This window comes from Ammospiza caudacuta, chromosome 5 (assembly GCF_027887145.1).
Source record: "Ammospiza caudacuta isolate bAmmCau1 chromosome 5, bAmmCau1.pri, whole genome shotgun sequence".
Classification (NCBI taxonomy): domain Eukaryota; kingdom Metazoa; phylum Chordata; class Aves; order Passeriformes; family Passerellidae; genus Ammospiza; species Ammospiza caudacuta.
The window spans coordinates 3,620,410-3,648,188 of record NC_080597.1 but is presented as its reverse complement, the minus strand read 5'-3'; the positions used below and the strand labels follow the sequence as shown (position 1 = coordinate 3,648,188).

Here is a 27,779-nt window from a genome sequence, read left to right as displayed (position 1 = left end):
CCATATAAAGATTAAAATCCTCTTTCCAACTGTGGCAAGCAGTGAGTTTTCCTTGGCCTCCACGTGAATTATGACAGTGCAGCCTTCTTCAAGGCCAGATCCTATGAATACTGCTATGTTGTTAACTTCTAAATAACAGTATTATTCACCAGATAATTCATAAATACCAGAACATTGTTCCACTTAAGTGCGCTGGGTAATTTATCCTTAGAGAGCTGGTGGATAAAAACCGCCAAATTTTAGGGTTGAAATTTTATCAGGGTGAAATTCTATCAGGTTTTCTCCACAGGAGACAAAATGGGAGAACTTTCCAGGACAGAATTATAGTGCTTGATGGCTTTTGCATGCTTCAAAAGTTTTTCTCCAGGAAAACCTCCTCTGAACCCATTGGTGCAATCCTCATGCAGATTGTTGTATCTGGGGGAAATACAGAAGGAAAATAAAATAATCATCCTTTAAAGTATTAGCTTCACCCATTGTTATGTATAACTTTTCATATAATATATAAATACTTGTATAATACTCTTTAAGTTACAGTGCCTTCCAAGTCCTGGACTTCAAGGCAGTCAAAAAAAATAGGAAAATGCATATTTGCATTTTCCTAGAGCCTTTCAGAACTTCAGGATGAGAAGTATCAAACTAGGTGCAGATGTTAATAATACCTATACTGCATCCTTTAAAAAAAAAATAATTAACTGCTTTGTTCCTACAGAGAAATTTTAGTGTATTTTTTCTTATTCCAAGTTTTAAAGTCTGTTTCCTCCCCACCTAAATCAGTGTTTATCTGAATAGTCTTCATTCTTTTTCCTCCCTGCTCAAAGAATTCTTATTCTTCAAAAAAAGAAACAATTGATTTCAAAAGACATTTTTAGTAATTAAAAACTTGTATTATTGAAAAATTATATGTTCCTATCTGAAGTCCCTGCCAAAAAATTAACACCTTTCCAGAAAGAATATGATGAAAGAATATGATGAAAGTAAGAATACAATGCTCTTCTTTCTTTAGGGCTTTTTGAATTAAGATCCTTTAACTATTTAAGGTTAATTACATCAGTTGGTTTTTTTTTTTTTTTTTTTACCTCTCCACATGTGATCTATCACTATCAATTCTTTATTACACACTAGTCCCGCAGATTTTATTAGAATTTTTAAATGCACCTACAAACAAGACACCAAGTTTTCGTTTTCTGACACGTACCTGTGTGCAATGGCCCAGAACCCCAGGGTGTTCACCATCATTAAGGAAGCCAAGAAGAAGAAGAACCTCTCCAATTTACCCTCATGCAGCGAGTGTGGGAACCAGCTGCCTGGTGAAGGAGACATTTGCAGCAGGATTAGTTTGCCTTGCAGCAGGACATGCAAATCAGAGATCATTGGGAGATTTAGATTAAAAGCATAGCCTTGATCTGAGCCACTGCAGCATCAGTGTGTCCAAAGACACCTTTTCCTGCATGAAAGACTGGTATCAAATCCTGCCCATCTCAGGAATGTGGCAATTCACCCCTTGAATGAGCTAATGGGGAAAGAAGGAAAACCAGACTTCTCACCATAGCTATATGGTAAAAGCCTGATGGCCTTAACAGATCCTTTGGCCACGAATGCCACTTTTACACACTGATTGTCATCCTTAGATTGTAAATATTTTTCTAATTAGAGACCAAGAGCAGTTCCACAGCACAGGAGAGACACCAGTCAAAGGATTACACCCTGCCAAACGCACATTGATATATTTACATTTTTCTCTTCCCTTCACATCTTAGAGCTATAAACACATTTCTTTTCAGAGCTGTTGCTTTTAGTTCTCCTGGGACTGACAGAGAACAGGTGCCATCAGTTTTCCTAAGCTCCTGCACAGTTCTCTCCATTCCATGTTGCATTTTTGCCCATCACAGAGCAGCACCACCACACCTCTGCGGGCTCCCTTTCTTTCACAGCATTATCTCAGAGCCAGTTTTAAAAACCCATCATCCAACACTGTAAGTGACTGAGCTCCTAGGTGCTGTAACTTCATTTTAGTAGCTTATAAACTTTTACTGCCATCATTCACAATCGGGTAGTTTTTCATTTTGCATCATTTTGCATCCCCCAGGGGCCAGTGGAAGGCAGAGCCAGAGCACGAGGATGTGATGAAAGAGAAATCATGCATGGGGGTGTGCACTGCAGCTTGTCAGAGCAAAACTCACACTCACTGCTGGGTTATTCACCTTGGCTGGGCTAACTGCAGGAGCTTTCTCATGGAATGGCATTTACAGTGAAACCTGAACACAAAATATGTACTTAAAAAGTTAATAAAAACAGTTTTGTATCTTCTGAGTTTCAAAGGTCCATTTGCACCATTCTCTGTGTTATCACTGATAAAGGCACCAGAGACAAGCACTGAATTCCACTCCCACTTCTCCATGGCCTGGGTCAAAGATCCTTGCTCTGTCTCCTCCCTGATTCTTTTAGGACTTGCCAGTGTTTAAACAGTGAGGCCAGGATAATGACAGAGAGCCTTGGGAAAAACCAAATTATCAACAGCTCAGGCAGGGACAAAACCAGGCAGGATATGGTGAGGCTCCAGCTGCCATACAGCACACAATTTCTCCCTAGTTTCCTGCTCTGTCCAAAGCAAGACCTGGGATCAAGGCTTTCTTTTCCTCTCAGAGAGGGACAACAAGGCTTGTTGTCCCTTCTTCTACAGAGGAACAAGGATGGCAGCAGTTCCAAGGATATCCAGACTATAATCCTTGCAGTAAATATTTTCATCAGTGGATGCAGCAAAAATTAATATAACCTTTTCCTACTTACAGTCAAAAAATAATTACTTCTCACTCCTTTTTCTTCTTTCATTACTTTTAATTTTTTTTCTCCCCATGAAATAGGGGATAAACCTGGACTATATTTTACATCTGCTTATAGTCACCTTGCAGAGAAGCCTCTCCTCTGCTTGCAGGGATCATCAGTGCTAGAACTTCACTCATCCCTTCAGATGCTCTCACCCTGACCCCACTAACACCTCCCACAAGCTGTCTGCAGGCTGACTGCCTTTGGGGTTCAAACTCTCAGGATTTCACCCTCAGCCATGAACATCAGGGCCAGTTTTTGGTTTTGCTGGAATTAGGCACCCTGGGCACTGCTGTGATTGAAGAGTCCAGCACTTCCCCTTCCTTACCTCAGCATGCAACATGCTAAAAATTCACTTTCCCCCAAAAGATACTGCCTGTGGGCTCTGTGCATCTTGTTCTTTTCTGTGGAGATTGCCAACAGAAGGGGCAATTACAAGGTTGGTTTGTCACACAGGTAATTGCTCACTGGGAATTAACTTTCTGCAACAAGCTCCTGATTTCCATTTTCATTCCAACAATAGGAACACCTAGAAGCATGAATCACCACAAAGAAACAGAAGTTTCCTTTAGGTGCACTATTTTAAATAGACTTTTCTCTACTGGTTAGAGGTGAATTGCTTATGTATTTTATGGCAAATTTAGAACAAGCTGGAAAACGAAGCCTAGGCAGAGTCTGTTCCTCAAGTCTGCTCTGCAATCATGGAAAGAAAGCACCTGGTAAACTTTCACTGACATTTTGGAGTCCTGTCAAATTTCCATCAAAATCACTCAGTCCAAGAAGAAGGAATAACGTACAATACTATAGTTAGTCCAAGAGGAAGGAATAATTTACCAAGAATTTACCAAAGGTACCAATAATACCAAGAGGAAACAACTGATCCTACCAAGGCAGGCAGGGGTGGAGGTGAAGCAGAAATGGACAAAAACTTTCCTGGGCTGTTTCTGGGGGGTGACTGACAGCAAGGAGCTGCTGCCAATTGAACAAAACCTAAAAAGGGCCAGTCTTAGACAAATACTAGTGCACACAACCTTTCTGCTGCTCTGGTGCACCCTCAGAGAGCTCAAGGGAAAGTTGCACAGGGAGGCATCCAGGATTTTTTGCACTATCCTATTTTATTATGAGGAAAACCTTGAAGAAAAAACAAATGTCACAAGTCACTCAGTCCTGTACCATTCCTGCATTTTTGCAGCTATCCTGCAACCTATGCTAGGATTATTAAAAACAAAATTAATTAATATTTTAACAAGGCTTGTATTGCCTTCCTTCATTTCATCAATTTAGTGGGCATACATTTAGTGTTTGATCATATCCAAATTGAAGTCTCACTCTGCCTCTAATCCCTATTAGCTAAGTAGGCACCAGTGGCCACCACCATCTGGACTGCAAGAAATATCCTTTAGCTTTATCATCTTTGGTATTTTAGAATTACACAAGACTAAAATGATAAAAAGAACCAAAAAACCCAAACTCAAACCACAACTCCCCCCGTGATTCTCTAAATACAAGCAGGAAAACTGTGTCTGGGACAGCTTCCTTCCTCTGACATTTTTTTATTTTTATTTCTTTCTTACATATTTATATTAATATTTTTAGAGAAATGTATTCTGAAATGATTGGCATAAGAGGACAGGTTTTGTCTTGCATCTTCTTCCGTTAAAATGTTAGGAGAGGTAAGGGATCCAAAAGAAAGCAGTTTCCCAGCTTGTACTGAAAATATCACTGTCACCCATCATCTGTTTGCACTCGTCAGATTTTTTAAAAAAAGTCTTATTTTATCATATTCACACCATCCTCCATAGATGCGTTAAAAATGATTAATGCAGCTTTGACTGTGACTGATATCTGATCAACTCTGCCAATAAAACCCCAAATAAAATTCTAAGCTAGTGGCATAAAATAGGATATAAAAATGTTTAAATTTTGTCAACACCCTCTGTGCTTCAACACTTCAAAATACACAGTGGAGGATCTACTTTCGCTGCAGGAACATGGAAAAACATGGTCTCAGTGCTGGAGATGGGAGAACCAGAAATAGTCTTGGCTCAGGTTTCAGTGAAACAAGAATCATGGGACAAGACAAAAGCATCCATAGCCCAGGAATCACTCACTAAACCTTCTTAAATCTCATAGAGCCATTTTATCAACACCATCCTCTCTTGCTGCAAAAGAGAAAGAACTTGCTCTTCCAATATAAAAGAAAATAGTAAATTAGCTGAGCTTTTTTTTAGGAAGAAAAAAAATAGTTTTGGTTGGTTTGCTTGACTCCCAGTTTCATAAATTGTCCACATATTGAATATTTACAAGCTCTTTAAACAGATCTGAAAAAAAACCAGTAAAATTCTTATTTGTGTCATTGGAATTTAATTTTACTTGAGAAGCCACAAATTTGTACCCTACAGCAGTCATCTTTAGTGGGTTCATTAGGCAGCCACTAGGTTTCAATAAATTGAAAAAAAACAAAAGATTTTTTTAAAATTTATTAAAACCTTGTGGGTTTGATATGATTGTAATGAGCACCAAAGTCCTCCGTAAGAAGCTGTCCATTATAAAAATTGTACGTATAACATTTCCTACCAAATTAGGGGAAAACCAAAAGGGAGACTAAAATGCATTTTTTGTTTTGCTATACTCTATCCCCACCTCCAAAAGTCTGATCCTAAACCTACTGTGAGACCCAGGAGTCAGCAGGAGAACAGCCTGGGATGAGCAGAGGAGTGTTAGAACAAAAACTGAACTCCCAGGAACATCACCATCACTTGCAAGCTGTGAATTGTGCGGTAATTTGGAATTATTAGTCTTATTCAAGCAAGGAACACTGAGAAAGAGATACCCAGTAAGATCCTAATTATTTTTAAAAATAAAAAGTGAAAGCCCAGTAATATGTTGTTTACATATTAATAGGAAAAGTAAACTCTAACACTGTCCTAACTAGAGCAGCAGAGCAAACACCAAGCATTTTCCACTTGATTTTCCCTAAAGCTTTTCAAGTTTTGCAGAGGACTTTTCCTGCTTAGCAGCAGTCATTCCCATCACAGCATCTTAATCTGAATACTGAGTGTCACTGATTCCCTTGGAAATTCCAGAGTGACTTTTGCTCAGGATAATGGTGCAGTCAATTCCACCCACAGGAACAGCAGGTCTGACAAAGTTACACAAAGGCAGCTTTGGAAAAAGTAAAAAAAAAAAAAAAAAGAAAAGAAAAGCTAAAGTTGAGAAGTTTGCCACCCAGCTTTCTAAGAGTGAGGAATATTTTAGCCAGGAAACTTTTCAGTTTGCTCAAGAATCCTGAACAAAAGGATGTGGCAACTGCAGCCTGTGGAGAATTTAGATCTCAGCCTTCTTGGTTTCGCCATCTCTCTTAAAACAGTATTTCTGGCAAGTAAAAACTTTTTATGAATCAATTAAACGATTTCACAAAAAAGGGATTAATCACCTTGATAGCAAACCAGACAAAAACCAACTGAATTGAAAATCAAATGCAAAAATTGGTTTCCTCTATCGCAGAGTACAGAAATACTCAGTAAAGAAATTAATTACGCAATAGTGACACAACACAGGCAAAATATTTTGGTGCTGACATTATGCTTGATTATTTTGCAATTATTTAATTTCCAAAGTCAAATTGCGGTAATATGTCAGTTTTAATAAATATTTCAGTCTCATAAAAATTAATAGTTTCCATATTTGGGGGGGGTGGGGGGAGAGAGAGACAAAAAATCAGCAATATAGTCTGTCTTAAAGTGTTTGTTTAATTTACCCCATATTACCATATTACACTGAACTCACAATAATGAAAAACAAACTTTTCCACCAGGGGATATTCAAGGAGCTCAGTTCTCCACACTGGATTGGGGCTTGGGGCTTATAGTTCTTTGCCTGATTCATTTGTGCAGATATTCCTGTTTTTTACCCATCTCCAGGTGATGTTTTATACCTTGTAATAAAATTTTAATTGAATTTTTAACTTAAAAACAGGACTGCGTGTCAAAGCATCATTTGTTTGTTCAGATCTTGCGAGTCGGAATAAAAATTTCTTGTCACACTTTCAAAACACCCATTTCTGCTTGGTTTTAAGTTACATGATTCTTTGTAGAAGAAAGAGAAGGAAAGGGAAAAAGGAAAGAGGAGAACCTAAAATTTTAACCATAACAGTTACAAAATCCTGCACCAATTGCAGTGGTGTCATGCATTAGGGCCAACAGTTGTGGTCTCTAATAAAAAAATTCTCTGTAAATGTTCCACCAGAGCTTGTCAATGGCATCTTCACAAATATTCCTTCAGCAGTGCGACTATTTCAAATTTGTGAACAAATTTGGGAGGCCTGTCTCTCAGTTCAAGAACTCCAGTGATTTCCTTGTTACATTTCCTTGTGGAACAAGTCTTTTCTATATTGAACGAAGATTCGGCAGCAAAGGAAAAATGACTTTAAGAAATTCCTGCCTGATTTTGAAAGTCAGTAACATGGGAACAACAAGTTCTGAGCTTCCACTAAATGCACCTCAACAGGCTGAACCTGCAGTAACTCCTTTTGAAACAGGAAGATTTGTGGGAATTGCAGCACAACAAGCCCACGGTGAGACAGCATTGCCACAGAACCTGGCTGTTCCCAAAGCTGGGCAAAGGCAGAGGAACCAGTGGCTCCAGGAGAGTGAATTCCCCAGACAGCTTTGAAACCCTCAGCCCTGAAACCTCAATCCTGGAACAGACAGAAAGGAATATTCCCCATTCCTTAAAGCTCAGATCTTGCTCTCAAGGCCAGAGGCCTCCATGTAAGTGTGAACAACATGAATGTACTCCTTCATGAACACAAAAAGGTGCTTCCTAGCCAATTTATTTTCAGTCTTCCAGAGCAGAAGTACAGAGATTGGACAGGAGGACTTCCTGCAAGATGCCATCCTCTAATTACTCTGACTATCAAAACTAAGATGACTCATTAAAATTGGATGAATACAGCTGGAAGGCTATTTCCTATCTTAATTCCATCTTAATTGTGAGAGCAAATCAATACAACTTTGGCATCCCTTTTAATTCTGCTGCCTGATTCTCCAAATCAATAATATTAGAAAACTGCTCAGGAGCACCCACCATGAGCATACTCTTACCTTGAGTGCCTGCGTGGGCTGTCTGAACAATGAGAGCTCCCACAAAGCAGCCAGCTCCATTAAAGAGAGCTAAAAAGTGCATGGAAATCCCTCTCATTCTTTCGGGCACGAGCCAGAATGAAAGTAAGGAACCTTTGGAAGGAAGCAGAAACAGTTAAAAGTTAAAAAAAAAAAAAAAAAAAAAAAGAAGGAAAAAATAAGAAAACAAAAGAAAGATGGTAGAACATGGATAATACAAAAATTTCAAAACATCTCTATTAGTGATTTTCTATATTTTATGCAGAGAATTACTTGTGCAGAAGTGCAATCAGATGTACCCTATAACAGGTCAATATGTGCCCTGTAACAAAGCATTATCTGAACTGCTTAAATGAATATCTGTACTAAACTACCCACACACAGCTCTCCGTGTCCCACAAGTGTAGAAACATCTTTTACCCAGACTTTTGCTTGCACCTTTCAAAACCTCAGGCATGAGCAAGAGCAGAGAAACACCACCACAGCCAGTAAAGCATGAAGACAAAGGATGTGGTATTTAATTGCAGAACAGCAGGACCTCCTATCTCAGAGCCAGTGCAGCACAGCCACTGATAAATACTCCAAAATCTAGAGCTCTGCCTTAATTTGGACAGTTAGCTTGCTTTGCCTTTAGGGTGGACCATGCTCCTGTTCCCTGGAGTGCAATCCCCAAGCTCACTTGCTCATTTTTAAGACCTCATCCTTCACTTTCTTGCCAGAAGGCTGAACCAGAAGCAGCAACAGCTTTGGTGGAGAGGGGAAGCTGCAGCATGCTGCTGTAGCATGGGTGCCTATAAATAATCCCACCAGCTGTAATTCGGCTGTAACAGCAAGACTTTATGATAGCTGTTCTTTTTGTGCAATTCTCACTACCACCAAAAACTTTTATTTCCTAATTTCACTCCTTGAGTTGTCCTCCACACCTTTTCTCCCAGTGTCCCCACATGCTTTATTTGTTCAATTAGAATGACCTCCAGCTTGAAAAACTTGCCAGCAGAGGGTCCTGTTTGGATGCTGAGTTGCCTCTGAATACAAATGAAACTTTGCAATCACCACTTTTCACCATTCTTAATTTGGATGTCCAGATGAGAGCTTTGAAAACTCTCAAAAAAAATGAAAGAAAATAATGCCACAGACAATGTTTTCTTCCTCACTCTCAATAGGAACCAGAAGCCTGAGGGCAAGAGAAAGCAGGTGAGCCTGGGTCACCATCTGTAGATGCAACAGCCTGAAGCACTGTACAGCTAACTGGAGACACTAAAGGACTTAAAAGTTTCTAGTTGTTCCTCCCTCCTAAAAGCAGGGGTGCAAAACATGCATATTGGTCAAATTCAGCCTGGGTAATTGCATCCTACTTACCTAAATTACCCCTGCTGTTTCAATAGCCTGCTCCCCTCCTCCCTTTCCCCACGGTGCTGCTGGGAGCTGTTGAACAGCTGCTGCATTTCCCCCTGGAGACCATTGCAATTTATTGGTGGGCAAAGCCATCCCCAATATATCCTCTAACTAACAGAGCTGTGGCTTTCCTGCTTTAAACCAAGCTGGGGTTACAAATTCAGCCTGTCAGAGGCTACTGAGAACTTTGTGGCCCTGTGGAGGGGAGCAATACCATTGTCTGATTTTATTTTTCAGACTTGCTTAGTGGCAGGTATCATTCTAAGAGATGCTCTTGCCACCTGAAGCAGATTATTCAAAACTCCTATCAACAAGATAATGAAATATGTTTTATAAACACAGTTTTAAGTGTCAGGGACCAAATTACAGAATAGATTGGGTTGGGAGGGACTTTAAAAGTCCTCCAGTTCCAACCTCACTGCTATGGGCAAGGACACCCTCCACTAAACAAGGCTGCTCTGGGCTCAGCCTGGCCTTGGACACTGCCAGGGATGGGAGAGTCACAGCTTCTCTGGGTAACCTGGGCAGAGCCTCAGCACCCTCACAGTAAAGAATTTCCTACTGATATTCAATCTAAACCTACTCTCAGTCTGAAGCAGCTTCCCTTTGTCCTGTCACTCCATGCCCTTGTAAAAAATCTCCATCTCTCTTGCAGGCTCTTGTCAAGCACTGAAATGACACAATTAAGTAATCTTGAAGCCTTCTTTTTCCCAGGCTGAACAACCTCAATGAGTGAGGTCCTAATGAAAATAAAGAGCTCAGTGTGCCAAAGCTAACATCTCTAACCAAGCTCTTCACAAATGAGCCATCTCCTTTCTTCCCTCTGCTTAAGGGAGTGAACGTTCCCCTCCTCAGCTTGGATCATGTACTTTCAGGTCCAGTAAATTATTATAATGACTGAATTTGAACTTCTGCATAAGCAAGGCAGTAAAATGTCAGGAAAGGTGGGACAGCTCTGTGAGGGTCTGGGCTGTCACTGACATCCATGGAGATTCACTGAATGAACTGAATTGCTGTTTGGGAGGCAAACTCAAGTGGAAAGCCAGAGCTCAGGTCAGAAGCCTGAATGCAGAGGCTGGGGATGGTTGAGTGAACCTCAGCCAGTGCAAGACCTGGGGGATAAGCAGGCTCCTCTCCATCAGCAGCTGGAATTCTCAGACTGCAGAGAGCTGGCTTGCCCTGCCTGCACAGCCAAGACACTCTGTGACACTCTGCAACCAAATTTTACCATGAATGCAGACCTCCTTCCTCATCAGCTACAGCAATATCTTATTTTAGGCACCTCCCTTTAGCTTTTTATCTGCAAGTCTTTAGACTCAGTCCCATTTAGCTGGGTTCTTAAGTCACACCTGTCACTGCAGCTCTAAGCACGATGCTTAATCCCTATTTAAATGGGGAAGGACAGCTTTTCTTCCTAAGAAATTATAACCTCAATCCTTTAAAAAAGGTCTTAAATAAAAAAAAAAAAAAAAAAAAAAAAAAGGAAGACAAGCCCTAAAATGGAGTTTTATTTTTTTTCTTAAAGGCTAATGTAATCTTCTGGTCACTGGACTCAGTTGCGTCCCAGTGTGCCAGATTAAAAGGCCTTTTTCTACCAGCAATATTCTTCCCCTGCTTTTGCATGAGAAGACTGTAAGCAAGTCACCTCCTAACCTTTTTTTTTTGTTAAGCTAAACAGAGAAGGTCACAGTTTTCAGTTACACTTAGCCTGTAACCTAGAAACCAAATTACCTGCCTAGAAACCTGTCTCAGTTAAGTACTTGAGAGCTATCAGATGAAGAGGCATTATGAAAGTGCTAAGTATTTAAAACTAGGGAAAATTACCTTTTTAATGACAGCCTGTGACCCACAGCTCTCAGTAGTCTCAGAGTGTAAGAATGAAGCTGAAACACTGAAGTTATTTCCCGCTCTTAAACACAAACCTGAACATTTCTGGGGTTGTACTGGAACAAGAGACACTCAACCCAGAGAATTAAATGCCTGCAGAGATCAGCCAGGCAATTACTTTACCTGTGTCTCTAAGTTAATGTTGCTGAGATTATTTTTATAATACTAACTTTTTTTTTTTTATTTTAAAAGCTCTGCAAGGTAAAACACTGGTAAGCACTCTGCATGCTCCTCAGAAGAAAACAAGCCTCAAAAATGTCAGTGAAGACACAGAAAAGTAAACTATGGAAAGCAGAAAAGGTTCAGACTCACAATCAAGAGTATGACTACATGATGTGTGGATGGCAGGCACAAGCTGAGCTCTGAAAAACAGGAGTGTTTATCTCTGGCTCCATGTCACAAGCCAAGACATGAGGATCTGGGAAGGCATGTTCTCACGACTCCTGGTTGGAGCACTAACAAAAGCCTTGCAGCTGCCTACACCAGGTTAACCTGTCCCATTTACCTGCCCACATATGCTCTGTGCCAGTGAAAAACATTCAGTAATTCCATTAGCTGGGCCCAAAAATGAAAATTGCTTCACCTTGCTCTGGCTGTGGCCTTTTAGGTGGTCTCAGAGCATAACCACAGCTCAGCTCTCAGGTGTGTTTTTATTCCATCTCAATAAAATCATCACAGCTCAGAAGGGGTCTCAGGAGCTCATCCAGTCTGCCTGAAGCAGGTTCAGCCCCAGGACCAAACAGGGAATTGTGCTCCCCAGGGACCTGACTGGGCTGTGCTCCCTCCCCATTGATCTGGAACATCACTGCTTGTCCTGAGCTACAGCCAGCAACACAAATTATGCTTCTCTGAAGCAGGTAAAGCACAGATCTGCTCATTAAGCCCATGGAAGAGAGCCAGGGATAAAATATCAGATGACAGGAATTATTTTTAGGCAGCTGATACAGAACCAGGACACCTTTCCTTTAGCCCATTTGATTTTACTCACAGGAGGGAGTCACCAGGGCTTCAGCCACTCCGAGCAGGACGTACTGAGGAGCCAGGTGGAAGCAGGGCATGGAGGAGACCAGGAGAAGCTCCTCAGACAGAGTCTGCTCCACCTGGGGGAAGCGCTTGCGGTGCATCTCGCAGAAGCCAGCAGCCACCACGGAAAGGGCAGCAGATAACTGACCTACAACTGGGTGAAAAGCACAGGGCATTCACCAAGGCCACTCTTACAGCACCATCCTGGCTTTAGAGTGCAGAAAACTCCTAAGAAATGCAAAAGAAGCTTCCTACCCCCAGCCCAAATAATTTTTTCTGGACACCTCAACACAAATAAAGAGCGGCAAAAGGACATCAGCTTAGTACACAGTGTCAGAGTTCAGAATAAATGAGAGAGGAAAAACTTCTCTTAACACCAAAGTCACAAAGAAGAACGTTTTACTTTTCACTTTTTTTTTTTTTTGCATATTGAGGGAGAAAAGGAAGGAGAAAAGAAAGAAGAGGCAAATGTCCTTCCACATAATATAAGAGAAAGGATAGGAATAGAACCAAAGGAAATTCTTCTAAAACTCAGATGTATTGTAACTACCCCACACTTCACCCATTGTAAAGAGGATACTATTAAAATATATTGTTTTGTATTTCTTGATCTTGGCAGTATGAAATGGTTGTGTCCTCTCAACAAAGAAAAACACAAAGAAAGTGAGTCTCTGAATCTGAATTATCTATACTTTTCATGGTTTGAGCTCTCATTGATTTTGACTAAATTTCTGATTTGCCAACATTTCTAAGCCATAATGTGAGAATTTGGTTGCTTTTGACAGTTTGGGCTCAAATGCTTAGACTCTCTTTTTCTTACCAAGCCTTCATGACTGGCAATTGCTTCACTTAATAGATTGGATATCAACAGCCTTTGTTTCATATTATATTTATAACACATATAAACTTTGTCTTTTTTTAGTGCCCATGTTTTTTAGAAAAGAATAAAAAACTCAAACAGTTAAGTGGTCTTAGCCTTGCTGTGTTCTTGCAGGCCTCTGTGTTTCTTCCTCAGCACCAAACTCTCACACCCTTATTCCAGCAGAGTTTTCCTGTATGTTCACAGCTTTAAAAATCCTACCCCCCTGCCTAACCTGGCCTTGGATGCTATTTAGGCTCCTCTAGTGCTTAATGAGAATATCAATGAATTATTGCTTGAAAATTGATGACAGGAGGGAATTCAGCAGCATTTTCTGGCTATTGCACCTTATCAAAGCCAGGTAGGAAGCCCTCAAGGAGCTTCTTGCAGTCATCCAAAGCAAGAGCTCTCCTAGTGAAAAATTATGTTGGTACTGAAGAAACCTCCAGCAGTTCAGTATTCCGAGCAGTGCAACAAACTTGGAGCATTTTGCTTTGCTAAAAGCCAATATATTTCAGAAAAAAAGAACCTCTGGGTGCCCAAAAATTTCAGCTTTTTTTTTTTTTTTTTCTTCAAGACTTTAAGAGGCAAAGGAAGAAACCAAGAGCCTTGGAGGTACAGTTTCATCTTTACTCTTCTCCCTTCAGTCCTCTTTAAAACAAGAGGCTTGGAATGACTGAGGCTTGGGTTTTACAGGAGAACAAGCTGTTTCAGTAATATTTAGGGGTGATTCTAGGACAAGGTTCTTTATATCATCTAGAAACTGTGTTGGACCTTTATGAATAAACCAACAACTAGAGTAACAGACTACAGTTTTTATGTAGACCCAGAGCAACCAGGTATTTCAGTTGTCTGTATGGTTTATCCTTGAAAACTTCTATTCTTAACATGCTGAACATTTCCAGAAAACTATTTAAATTTCTTCTTCTTTTTGCAAGAGTTGAATTAAAATATAGTTATAGGCTGGCTTAACACCAACTGCCTATTTATACTTCCAATTTTGTTGCTGAAAATAATTGAGAACCTAATTAACTGTTGGCAAAAATATTGGCACTTAGAGGTCTACCACACTTGCAGGTGCAGTCATATACTTGGATATCTGAAGCCATTGCCTGTACTCACAGGTATTTTTCTGCCTCAGGTAGTTTATCACCCCTAACAGGAGGCTATTTTGATAAATGAACCTATTAAGAACAAACCACTGCATATATTCTACTGCTGTTCAACATAACAGGATAGAACATTAATACTAACTTGAAATTTCCATGGTTTAAAGGAAAATGATTATCTGAATGTGCTTTTTGTGCTTTAATGCAGATGTTATTTTAAAAACTAGGCTAATTGCAACCTGCTGTGTTATATGCTTCTGGTTTGTATAAAACTTAATAACACTCTTAATTAGGCTAATTTAGTCAGATTAATACCTCTGTGTGTGTCAGTACTCACTGTGCTGCCTGCCATGGGGCACTGAATTAATAGCAGCACACTGAGAAAATAGCAGTTTATAAATATTTTCATCTGAGGTTTGCAATGCAGACTGGAAGATAAAAAATGTAGGGAGTTTAATGAGAGTATCTATGAAAGGTAATAGTTTTAAGTTTAAGGACTGTGTTTTTTTAAATAATTTCTTTGAAACACTTTTACTTCTAAGCATCGTCCCAAACAAATCCATGTTAACATTTATAGTCAGATATAATTGTCTAGGATCATCCATCACACTGAAATTTCTCTTTCAAACCCAGAAAACATATTAAAGCTGTATAAACACGTGTGCTTTTCACATACCAATGTAAATTGTTGGAGAATGTCCAGTATCTTTGGAGCTAAAGAGCCAGGAGTTAATGCACTCCAAAATAGGAACAAGAATCAGAAGGGGCACGATGCTGATCACGTTCATTGCTGCAACTGGCAAGACAAATCCACCAAAGTGCAGGTTGGAATTCATGGTTTGGAGATAATATCCTGAAGGGATCTGTATTGAAGGATAAAACCACAACCCATGGATAAGATTTTCATTTTTTCATTTTTGGAAACCTCTTCAAGTTTTTCCTTCTGAAGAAGTCACATTAAACCAAATACCTGCTGGCAAAAAAGGAATGAGCATTCATGAAGAAAGCCTTTTAGATAATGACAAGATTGCTCTCTGCCAGAACATAACATCTCCCGTTTATGAGATTTTCTCCTACATTTCACAAATTAAGCAACAGTCTAAAAGTTTGTTTGATGACCCCTATTTAGAGCCATCAGCCACTATACTAAATAATTCCACCCAAAACTTCAGTCACTTCACCCAGACAGTGTTTAACAGATCAGAATCTTGAAATAGCAAAATGCAGAGTGATTTAATTTTAGAATTGCAAGGCACAGGGTTATGATTCTGTGCTCAAGGTCAGAGCAATTGAAAAGCTACAGGGAATGAAGATTTGGGTACAGCCTTAGAACCAACTTAGTGCAACTCACAGTCAGGTCACCCATGGAGGATTTCCTTTTACCTGGGGGAACTGAAAACCAAAGACAGAAAGAAGGTGAGGAACCCAGTGGCAGCCAACTGGGTACACAATTAAGTAGTTTTGTAAGACTCTCTCACTAAAAAAGCAAATTATTTCTCCTATCTGTGTGAGGTTATACAGCACAGCTGCTGAGTTTATCAAAAAGTGTAAAATCAAAATCCTGATGGCTTCTGTCAATAGATTTACAGAATTTTCAGTGGGGTTTTTTTGTTTGTTTGGGATTTTTTGGAAGAAGCTTGATTAACTAATTTCATGCGCAGCAGGGAGCCATAATCCACTGTATTTTACAGACTGGGAAATTCTAATTTGAGCAATTCAGAGTACAGTCATGACAGAACTCAACCTAGAACTGGTTTCTTTAATCTGTCTGTTTTTACTGAGCTCTGGATTCCTGCAGCATCCTGCACACTCTTCAATATGATCACTGATTTCAAACCCAGGGAGAATATCGCTGCTTTATAGATGTCCAAAAATCAATGTATAGTTGTTAACTGAGCTCATGTAGGATTTCTCATCAATGGTCATAGCCAGCCCCACACATTCTGAGTCTGTTCAGTGCCCAAGAATTATTCAAATGCTAGCCCTTCACAAAAATATTTTTCACCTACATTCCACCTCCAAATCGAAATGTAAATTGTGAAAGGGAGAATAAACAGAAACAGAACTATGAAAGTTTAGAAGTGAGTCAAATTTCATTGGTTCCTTTTTTCTAATGCCTATTGCGAATAAGAATTGACTTTTGAATAGGAATTAAAATATCATCAACATGAATCATATGCCCTGAAAGCTGTTAACTTAATAATATGAAGAAAATACTATTAATCTTTACAAAAAAGATACTGATCTGAGTTTGAGAAAGAGCCCTAAACTTCTTGGAAATTCTGCCAAAGGATTAACTTCTTTCAGCAGTGGAAAGACATCTGCATTTTCTAGATAAATACTTTATAATCAACTTGATATATTATAATATCAGTTTAATTTTCATGTGGTCACTAATGCATAACCTTGGTCTTGTGTGTGTGGTTTTGATTTTGAATCTTATTTTTGTTTGCTTGGGATTTTTTGTGCTTTTGTATTGGGACACACAAGACAGATGATGGACTTTGGACCTGGTTAGCATAAGAGGTTTGATCACAGGAAGTCTTGGCAAGAACAAACAGCTTTGAAGACTGCAAGAAGATTAAATCATACTGACTTACCAGAAAAAAAAAAATTACATCAACCTCTGCAAGCAAGAGATGTTGTAATATGTAAAGGTTCACGTGATGATTAACCCAACCATTGTAGTAAAACATTACTAATCTTCGTAAAATACTATATAAGCATTTGTACTCCACAATAAATTTGTATTCTCTGATCATCTCAAAATCTTCCCCATATCTCCAATTCCAATACTTTTGGGAGAAAGGGAGGAATTGGGGAGGAAAGAGAAGAAAGAATGAGGCAGATGAAGGGAACATGGAATGATGGCATGAGGAAGTGTCAGTGAACCAGTATATGCCACATATTCGTAAGAATTTCTTTAAGCAGCATTTTAACACCAAGGAGTAAAAATTAATCTCCAAGCTAGCTCAAACTCATCATTCCAGTTGCCTCCAACTCCAGGATCACCCAGACAGAAAGGAATCTGAAGGAATTGTGTCAGCTTAAGGAGCTTCTTGACACATTTACATTTATATCACACACACCTGCTCAGGACAGCCTGACAGAGGGGCTGTGAAAGGACTGGAAACCCACACAAACCTCCCACTGTAGGTACAGCAGCCACACAAGCAGGTCAAAACTGCAGGAGAAACATGCAACCAAAACAGCAAATAAAGTCTTGCTACCTCCCCGCAAAAGTGAGGGAACACATTGGAAAATTGCATTTTTCAAGAACACTGAGCCTGAGTCTCAGTGCTGGTAACGGTTATTACATCACGAGGACTCACACAAGATGGTTCAGCCAGTAAAAAGGTTCCAAGATAGCAGCAAGCATTCACACAAGCTTCTTAATGAGTCTTGACCAAGTCAATTCTCATTATTTGAGGAGATCAGAGGCTACAGCAAGGTATGTTCTTAGGCAATTAGAGCTACTTTTCAAGGCTGCTCATCTGGCAAAGCGACAGTCAGGAAAAGCACACCTAGAGAGACGGTGCTAAACACGCGGCAGAGCGTATTTCAAGAGTTTTGTTTAAAATCTGTGTACCCACCTGCATGATGCACGTCCTGTAGAGAATCTGGAAGGTGAACAAGGGGAAGAGCCTGGCCAGTGACTTTGTGCCCTCCACCTGGGTCTCGCTGTAGTGCCCACCGTGGTGCTCCTTGGCGTGGTCCAGCCAGCTGGGCACGGCCGTGCCGAGGTAGCGCTGGCGCACGCAGCACGTCTTCAGGGCACTGAAAATCACCCCAAAGGTCGTCAGCAGGGAGCTGTCTGCGAGCAGTCAGAGAAGTTAGACACCTCTGAGCATTGATATGCTTTCACCTGCCGTCAAGGTAAACATCAGCCGAGACAAAACACTTTGGGAGGGAAAGCACGAGCTGGTATATTCACCTTCATGTCTTTTTAGGGAGGGGAAAGGTAATAAATCTGGATTTGTTTTAAAAAATCCTCTTTTGAACCCAGCTGGTTCACAACCCAATTGTTACAGAAGCAATCCTGTCCAACAGCCACAGAGAAGAGCTCCTTTTATTACCAGTTATTTAACACAACACCACATGTGTCTCTGGTTGAGCATGTAAAAAACAAAGGAAACTCATACTTTCTTTCCATCTGTTGAATGCCTGCTGAAGTCTGGTAGCAAGGGAAAGGCAGTGAGAAGGAAAAAGAGTTTAAAAAACAGTTGAAGACTTGAGAGAATTTTCATGGATAAATTTCAAGGCCAGAATAATCATCTCGGGTCTTCCAAGTAGCACGCAGGACAAAAGAGGAGTTTCCAGTCTAGTACTTGACATATTAAAACTTATTGACTGGTTAGTGGGGTCAGGAATTGCCAGCTTGTTTCTCAGACAAAATAAAAGTGGAATGAGCGCAAAACTGTTAGCTTCAGGCTTGGAAATGCAGGTTCATTTACCTTTGGCAAATTGCCATCCATACAAATAGAGGTTGTGGCACTTTATGTTTTGCTGAGTGCTAAAGCACTACAATAATTTGAGTGTCTATAAATAAATACTTTCCAAAACCCCAAATGAAATAAAATTGCAGGATGAAAATGTCTCCCTACTATCTCTAATGTGGAAATTATTTTCTAGAAATATCCATTGGCACCTATTGGAAGTACTTGCTTTAAAGAACTAAGTAAGGGCATTTTATAAGATAAGCTAATATTTAAAACTCCCTGACAGTGTGGAATTAACTTGCAGAATGTTGCCATTATAAAATAAAATCTGAAATAGCAAATCAAAACCTGAAAACAGAGAGTTAGTAGAGTTTTTACGGTTCTGCAGGACTGTGCTTGGCAACTATTCTCACCACTCATTGCAAGTGATGTTTAAGTTTCAGACTTAGATTATTTTAAGAGTAAATCTGAGGACTAAAAGAAAAAAAAAAGTGCAAAATTCCAGAGTGAATTGACTAAGAAGCTAACCATAAAATAAGTGGGACTTGGGGCTCTTCTCAAAGCAGAGTTAGTTTCAGAAGTAAATAAAAGATAACAGGAAATTTGGTACTAGCTCAATTCATTGGCAGAGCTCGTAATGAGATTTAAGTTAGAGAAACGTTGTTTTGCTTTGCACTGGAGATTGGACACACACAAAAAAGGAATAAGAAGCAGTGATGGGGTGCTACTGCTCTGCAAGGGTTTGAACCCAGTCAGGTTTGAAACCAGAAGACGCACTGAGTGCCCCATGATGAGCCCAGCAGAGTCAGTAAAGCAGCAGCTCAGCTGTGTCCTGGCTCATCTGACTTGGTCTCCAAGATTGTCATGGTCATCTCCTTTCCTTTGGAATGTGAGGGGTTGGGCAGATAAAAGGTTGAACAAAACATGACAAGATCAATTCCACCAGCAGCAGGCATGTTACATCTCTTCCTGCACAGGCAAATGTACATGCCCTGACATGACAGAAAACCACCATGAGTTTACCAGAGACTGCTTCCCACTATTACAGCCTACCCTGAACTCCAGAGGATGAACAGAATTTCTCACAGGCAGATTTTGGAGGGCTAAACCCCAAGGATCTACCACCAAACAGGGCAGAGTTATAGAATAAATAGTTTAGAGATGCAAATCAATTTCTTCTGTGAAAGCAATCTCTGAAGATGCTTCCTGAGACAGAGCTGCCTCTTACCTGCTTTGGGTTTGTAAATCATTTCACCCCGAACCATGTGAATTGTGATCATAGCCATAAGCCCAGACACAAATGGGATAAGAAAGCCAAGGTTCCTGGCCACGGACTGCTGGATGTAAGAAATGCTGACAAAGACCACTGCTGAATTCAAGTTAACCAGCCAGTGGAACCTGGAGCACACAGACAAGAGAGAGAAAAGTGGAGAGGCTGAATAATATAAAAGTTTTTACAGAAGATTAAAACATCCAATTAAAGGCATGGTTAAGTATAGTAATCATGGACAGCATCAGTACCATGCACACATTAGCACAGCAATTAAAGCAGATTTTCACTCAAATGTCTCAGCTCCAAGAGGTATATGATTAAAGTAAGTGTACTAAGGCAGCAGAGCTGAACAAATTATCAGTCTGGTACTGGAAATATTCTTGTGGGTGACATTAATTAAATACATCAACATTTACCATTTAAACATTTAATATCTGGTAACAAGTTCTGTGTATGAAATATCATCCAATCCTGTGTTTCAAGATTAAGAGAGAAATGTCTTAATGCCACCACCCTTTGGTTAAGAAATATTAAATGTTAAAAAATGCAAGAAATATTAAAATTTGATTTATCAGTTATTAGTTACAAGGCTCAGCTTGAATTTTTGTTGGCTTCTGGAATATCTTGATAAGGAGTTTCCCCTCCATAATTTTGTCTGAGACTGTAATTTGTAGTAGAGGTGCTTCCCAAGTAAGTACTGAGCCCCTCCTAATCACAGAAGGCATCCAAAGGATAAATCACACATTCCTGGAGGCAGATGGCAGCAGTGGCAGGCCTATTGCAGTTTGGAACCCCTGAAAAGAGCGCAATTATTGAGCAGTACTGTCCCAGTGTGTCCAAGATTACAGTCTGGAAGCAACTGCAAGAAGATATTCCTCTGCCTTTGCTGGAACTACAGCAAAATGGTTTCATTTAAAGGTGAAATACACAATTATAACGCTTAATACATATTACTAGAAGAAGAAAAGATCATTTTCTTGTTCAGTGCCACTTCTGCACCATGCATGCTGTTTGAACTTGAGTGTTTGGGCTAATGAATCTGGAATTATCTTCTCAGTGACAAAAGATTTGGAATTATGCTACTCGATGATGATACAGTTGGAGGGATTTCGTACATAAAAATATTGACCCATCCAACTAAAGCTTTTAGAAAATATAATTACATGACTCATTTGGCCAGAACTTGTGTAAAAGTTTTGAATCAACTCTTAACTGACAATTATTAAGTCAGAAGCTTCAGTGGCTGTTTTCCAAACTTTTTAGCGTTGTGCCTGAGCTACCCAAGGTCCTGACATCTTTCATGACTCTACGAGTGTTTGGCTGGAAATAGGAGCTTCCAAAGAAAATCCTGAAGAGCAGGAAAAACAGGAGAGCACTTTCATTTTCACTGCTGTATAGCAACATACTTTATGACAGAAATGCAGATATAAACTTAAATGCTCCAAGCCCATTAAACATTTCACAGAAATGCATTTGTGGTGGAAAACTAAAGAAGTAACATCCAAGTGGTTCTTATTGAAAATTATTGTTCATGTTTATACAGCTTGGCAGGAGGAGGTCAGTTTTCTCAGTACCACTATGGAGTTCTCTGCAAAAACAAAGTGAGGGGAAAAAATCCCAAAGAAGTAGGAAAAGTTATTAAAAAGTCAAAGTAAAATAAATTGAGAAAATGACAGAAATTGATCTGTAATATGTGGAAACAAAACAGAGAGAGTGAGGGTGGAAAACACCATTTGTCTCACAGTCTCTGCAGTTTTTTACAAGTCTGTAAGACAAGATACAGCTCTGCCCATTCTCTCTGTACCCTTTGCTCTCATTCTCTGCCCCCACAGACAGAATGTATTTATCCTCCTGCAAAACAGAACCAGTCCATAACCTTAACCCTGGAAATGCAGAAGGACCTAGAAAAATTTAATCCAACAGAACTCAAGTTGCTTCTTCACTTAGGATTGATATATTCTACTTACTTATAAGATCAGAGCCACAGTACATACTGCAGCTTGGAACCATGCTATAAGATGTGCCAAGCAATCTTCTTGAAGGATTGAATTAGAAAACAAGTAAATACCAGGACTTTTAACCCAATCTTTAATTCAATAATTCTGATTGTTTAAACAGAATTTTGATAAGACCAGACTCAAACTCATCAAGAATATGCCATCCTATTTTATATAATTTTTAAATTAAATCTCATTACAAACACCCACCAAGAGAGGACAGGCTACCAAGAAAACGTGATTACATTCTGAGGGTTTTAATTAGATTAAAAATGCTCAGAATGAACCTTGCATTTTTCTAAATTTTGAGATTGCATTCCAAAGCCCCTCCTCGGGTGCCAGTACAAAAATTAAATTTTTTTGAAACACACTTGTGCCTTTCTTGATATTTCCAAAGTTCCAAGAACTGACCCATTTGGATTCCCCCAAGGAACTTTTTATTCATATTATATCTCCTTTGTAATCAACACTGAGAAATGTCACTTTGATTAAACACAATTCTGAATGGCTAAGACCACAGTACAATAAACTCTCCAGAGCTATCCTTCAGAACAACTGATTGCTCTCCAGTCTTAATCCCCCAGAGTCTTATTTAATCAAAATGATGTTGCTAATTAAGGATTAGAACTCAGAATAAAGTAAAAAGGAAGGATTTTTTGTTTCCTCTTCTCTGCTATGGGCAGGTCAAGGAGGCAGAATGTGCTCTAAGGAACTAAAAAGTCTCATCCACCTTCGGTAAAGTTACTTTATTCACTGAAGTTTGGATTTAATTCAAAACTCCTTGATATTAACATAATTGAAGGAAAAAAGAATAGCCAGGAAAGCCATCCCCAAAGGAGGAGAGACCTGGTTCCCCAAGATCTTCATTGATTCTTCAGCATTGTATTGTTAATATGTAAATGTGCTCAGTTTTTATTTTAATAACCATGCATGTAAAGGAGAAAAAAAAGGGCAGTTTAGGGCTTTCTTTCACCCTGCCTTGAAGGAGAAATATGGGGAGCCCCACTGCATGGTTTAACCAGAAAATATAGCACACTCTATAGGACAACAGAAGGGGAAAATAAGGGCAAACAAACCATCGAAAATTACCTCCCTGATGCATGGAGAAAGAAATAATTCATACCAAAAAAAATTTTAAAAATCTAAACCCTGATTTTAAGAACCATTTTAGGAGCAATTACTCCTATGAATGGGAAAAAAAAAAAAAAAATCAACCAAAATACAAATGCCAAGTGGTTTATCAGATGCCAGAACTTGGCAGCAGCAAAGCTGAAATAATACAGCAGATCCCTACAACTGAGTTTAGCGTGAGACAACTCACAGCCCTGACTTCCAGCAAACCAGTAGTCTACTGCTGAAAAACCTGATGTAAATCTCAATATATCATTGAATTCTGACACTCTTAGGGAGTGAGAGAAAAATATCTTAAAAGCATAGCCATCTTAAAGGCACAAAACTAAATGGAATATTTTCTTCCAACAGCAAAAAGATTAGCCAGTCTTTTGAGTATTTGGGCAATTTTTTTAATCCTAAAAACTCTGACTGAGCACTTCTGTAGGTGTCCAAAATAGATTATCAATTATGAGCAAAAGGGAGAAGCCAGGAAGGGTTTTAACTCTTGGAATCTCTTCCAAAATCTCAAAGTTCTGCCATTAAAAACAAAACATGAAACCCACCATGCACAGAACCTTTGCATTTCAAGGCAATGCTCTACCACTCCAGACAGATATTTAGCCAACACTAAATTACCAACCAGTTGAAAAATGAAAGCAGGTCCTTTGGGCCATAGTCCTCCAGGCTGTAGGCACTCAGAGGACACACAAGGGCTCTTATTCCTCCTATTCCCAGGCTGGCTGTGAGGAGAGCAAAGTAGAACACGATTTTCTGCTCCCTTTTGGGCAGGGTGAGGAGGACGTGTCGTCGGTCAATGTGAACGTCTTCGAAGGGGAATGACACCACAGGTAACAGTGCTGTGCCTGGAATGGAAAGGAAATGGTCATTGGAAGGGAATTGGAACCAGATTAATAAGATCTGTATTTTTTAGAGCAGGTATGTTCTATGCAGGTATGAAAAGAGAGATTGAAAATCAAAGATAAACAAGAGAAAAGTGTAGAGGCAAATTCTGTAGAGAGGTAGAAAATTTTGGTTGTTATGTAAAGCTATACCACTCCGGACCTTTGAGAAACCAAACCTCCTCTGAAGTGCTTGCAAGGATTCAGATTCTTCTATCTACTGAACCACCAATTAATAAAAAAAACCCACAAAACATCCCACAGTGGAGTGCAGATTTTTTTTCTTCTAAAAATCCCAGAATTGTAATAGGAATCATAATTTAGGAAATAAATTCTCAAAACTTTTGTGGGAAAAATTCTTCTTTCTGTAGCAACTTCATGGAAAAGATGATTTTCAGAAAATTTAGCTATAGAAGCACTGCCACAAATTGCATTTGCCTCTTCTAGTCTGCAAAGCAAGTCTTTCATATTTAGTCAGCTGTAGATTTTTCAAGTTTTAATGGACTTAAAGCTTAAAATATATTGGTGTTTCAACACCACCAGTATTAGCTACTCCTATGACTGTGCATTAAACTTTATTTATCAGGAATGTTTAATGATTTATCTCCAAAGGAAGAAATGCTCTAGTTAAAACAATAATCCATCAAATTGTGTTTGTGTCTCCAATCTTCTACTTTAAGAAAAGCACTGAAAAGTGGCAGAAAGATTTAAACCAGAACACCAAAGGAGAAACAGTGGAACACAACAGCAAACATTTTTCCAGACTGCTTGAAAAATGGTTTTGCAATCAGCTCAAGAACATTTCAGGAATGTTCAGATTTTTTGGTCTTTTTTTTTTTTTTTTACTTTCTTTGTTGCATGTCTAAAAACCAATATGGCTGGGTATTGTAGAAATCAGACTTGCTCAACAACTGGTTCAAGCAAGAAGCATTTCTATCAACTTGGTTTAATTTGTCAGGTTGTGCTGGGAGATGCCCTACAGTGGGAGGCCAAAACAGTGCATAGGAGATGCCCTAGCTGCTACAGAACAGGTGGATTTTGTTTGAGAAGTGCCTTTTCTGTAAAAAGCACTCAAAATAATACTCAGGCAAGGTTCAGAACATGCCAACAGCAGGCAGGCCCTTCAGTGCAGGTATTAGGATACTTAAGGCAAAGTTTGTTTATAGTGGTGTGTTCTTAAATACATTTCCTCTTGTCCAAATACAAAAGTCCTTTGCACCTCTACATATTATCTTACTCCTAACTGCAGGAAAGCAGTTAGGAGTTAGAATTTTCTCTCTGACTGAAGCCTGGCACTTGTTCCAAACACTGATAACCTTAGGGACCAACTTTAAGAGTTGAGCATCCTTGCTGCCAGCAGCTGAGCCACTTCAGAGCAGCCAAGTTGCGCACCAGCCACACAAGATGCACACACAAACTCTGCTTTGTCTCACTGAAAGCTGCAAAGGTGAAAACACTGCAGTGCATTTTGCAGAGGAGAAGCTGAGTAACCAGCTGTTAGAGGAGATGCCCAACACCATGCTCAAGAGCACATTCCTACAAGAGAAGCAGTAGAACGCGGCGCAGTCACCCACCTAGGAAGTGCAGGAGCATGCAGATGCACACCAGCTTGGTCCTCCCCACCAGGTACTCTGCCAGCCAGCCCACCAGCACCGGGGTGAGCGTGGAGGTGCCCACGAAGCACATGTTGACCATGGCAGCCTGGTGGCTGGGGTAGCCCAGCCTGGCAGTGCAGAAGAGGATCATGTTGCAGACGATGCCGAAGAAGGTGAACCTCTCGCACAGCTCCACCAGCAGCACGCACACGGCCTCGTGCAGCTTCTTCTCACCTTCAGGCTCCTTCCCAGCTCGTTGCTCCTTGTCAGCCATGTGGTTCACAAACCCCTTCTCCTGTGTGTCTGCAGCAGGCATGACAGTCTTTTTTATTTTAATTTTTTTAAATTTTTTTTTGAGTAGATCAGCTTGAGTTACAGGTACACCTCTGTGCTCCTCCGCTGTCATTAGCAGACTGGTACGAGTCTCGCTTTGAATTCCACACTCTGCTACTACAATTTCTTAGGGCACCTGTCACTTTTGAGATATTACACATAGGATCAAAGAAAATTTAGAAAAAACCCAACAAACAAACAAAAAAAATCAAAGAACTACATGAGCACCTCAGCTTCTGAACACAGCAGCACTAGGAATTTAAGTCGTTTATTTAATTAGTTCACTTGGGGGTGAAAGAGATTCTTTTCCCCCCAGAATTATATTACCTATTAAATTATGTGAATCCAATACTGTATGCAAAACTCAATCTGTATTTTAAAGATAAAGGTTTAAACAAACGAAAGCTAACATTTTCAGCAGAATTCAAATAACAGATTGAGAAAATAATTTGGTTAAAACTATCCAATACTTTAATTAGGCAACAAGTGAAAAACAGCAAGTAGATAAACACAGGGATTTTTTTTTTAAGGTTAACATTATCAAATGATTGTGCTATTTCTTTCTATTTCTGGTTGAAATTCAGATAAAGGTAATTATAAAAATAAGCAATGCTACTAGGTTTAAGTTAGAAAAACAAATTTTAAAATAAAGTAAGTTGACTTTATAATAAAAAGAAAAAAGAGGAACCTAAAAACAGCCTAGTCCAAAACTGTTTCCTAAGGCAGATTCTCCCCTATAGGTACCATACACCAGAAGGTGCAGGGGCACAGGAAATTTTTTATGTTTTCTTTCATATCAAACAAAAGCTATCACAGCCTTGAAAGGGAATTAGGAAGAGCCAAACTCACAGTGCTTTATAATGTTCCTGCTACTTTATCCACAGCAAAGTCTGCTGATTTCCCAGGTCAGCTTCTGCATTTTGTGGAGCTCATTAAGATCACTAACACCTGATCTAAATGCTCCCACTTACAGCTGGAAACATCCCACATCTGTCTTGTGCAAATGTAAATGCGTGCACAAGTTACAAGGAAGTGGAAAACCAGGTCAGATAATCTGAACAGAGCTCTTTTTTGAGACATGGGTTCTGTTATTTCCTTCCATCTGTCCTTATAGCTACTCAAATTTGGCCTCTTCAGGTCTATTTAGAATACGAGAACTACTACATCACAAAACAGAAACACAAAAGCATATAACCAGTGTGGGTAAAGGGTCCAAGATTACCAAAAAAAAAAAAAAAAAAAATCACAATTCAGACACAAAGCCTGAAAACTCTGAAGCTTAAATCTAAACAGTGCTAGGTTGTTTCCTAAAATTAAATATACTTTTAACCTATTACAAGTCTAAAACAAGAACTCAGACAGCAGAAACCTCATAGTTTTCAGAGACATTCAATTGGGGATGGAAACAGCTGTGACCTATGCCAAGAACTGCTTTTGTTTTCTGACCCATGATAGCCAAAATGATCCTACTTTGAGCAAACCAACCAGAGAAGTTACAAGTACACCTCAGCTTACTTTCTTCCTCAAAGCCTAAAGAAGCCAATTTCAAATTAAGACAGGACAGATAAAAGTATTTTAACTCAAAGGTGCACATAACTTCTGTTTCATGAAGTTACTTTTACCTAACTGTTCATAAGGAAAATAATTTTTCCTTAAGCAATTTTTTTTCTTTAAGCAGATACAACGGTATTTTAACATCAGATAGAAAACATACGGACAAATAAACCCTTGCTCCAATAGACATTTGGATGTTAAATACTCTGTTTTCTCTCAGAGTGCCAATTTTACCTGTTCTCATGGGAGCTGGCAGCTCACAGTGAATCACATCATGGGAAGCAGCACAAAGAACAAGACTCCTATCTGGGATGGCTCTTAGTCCCCATGTGGTTTCATTTACCCAAATTTGGG

At 39.5% G+C, this 27,779-nt stretch overlaps 1 protein-coding gene across 2 annotated transcripts; it reads right to left on the bottom strand.

Annotated features, from left to right (window-relative positions):
• On the bottom strand, nucleotides 1-27,779 carry SLC15A5 (solute carrier family 15 member 5). Of its 2 annotated transcripts, none has more exons than XM_058805840.1 (10): nucleotides 27,660-27,779; nucleotides 25,518-26,013; nucleotides 23,685-23,907; nucleotides 19,890-20,059; nucleotides 17,816-18,036; nucleotides 14,899-15,085; nucleotides 12,220-12,408; nucleotides 7,932-8,063; nucleotides 1,199-1,307; nucleotides 1-417 (listed from the first exon to the last, which is right to left on the bottom strand). In XM_058805840.1, exons 2-10 carry the CDS (start codon nucleotides 25,942-25,944, stop codon nucleotides 273-275), a joined length of 1,803 nt encoding a protein of 600 aa, XP_058661823.1. In that variant the 5' UTR covers nucleotides 25,945-26,013; nucleotides 27,660-27,779; the 3' UTR covers nucleotides 1-272. The 2 variants fall into 2 exon arrangements, with proteins under 2 accessions (XP_058661823.1, XP_058661825.1); XM_058805842.1 differs by having other exon boundaries at nucleotides 25,518-25,841; nucleotides 27,660-27,771.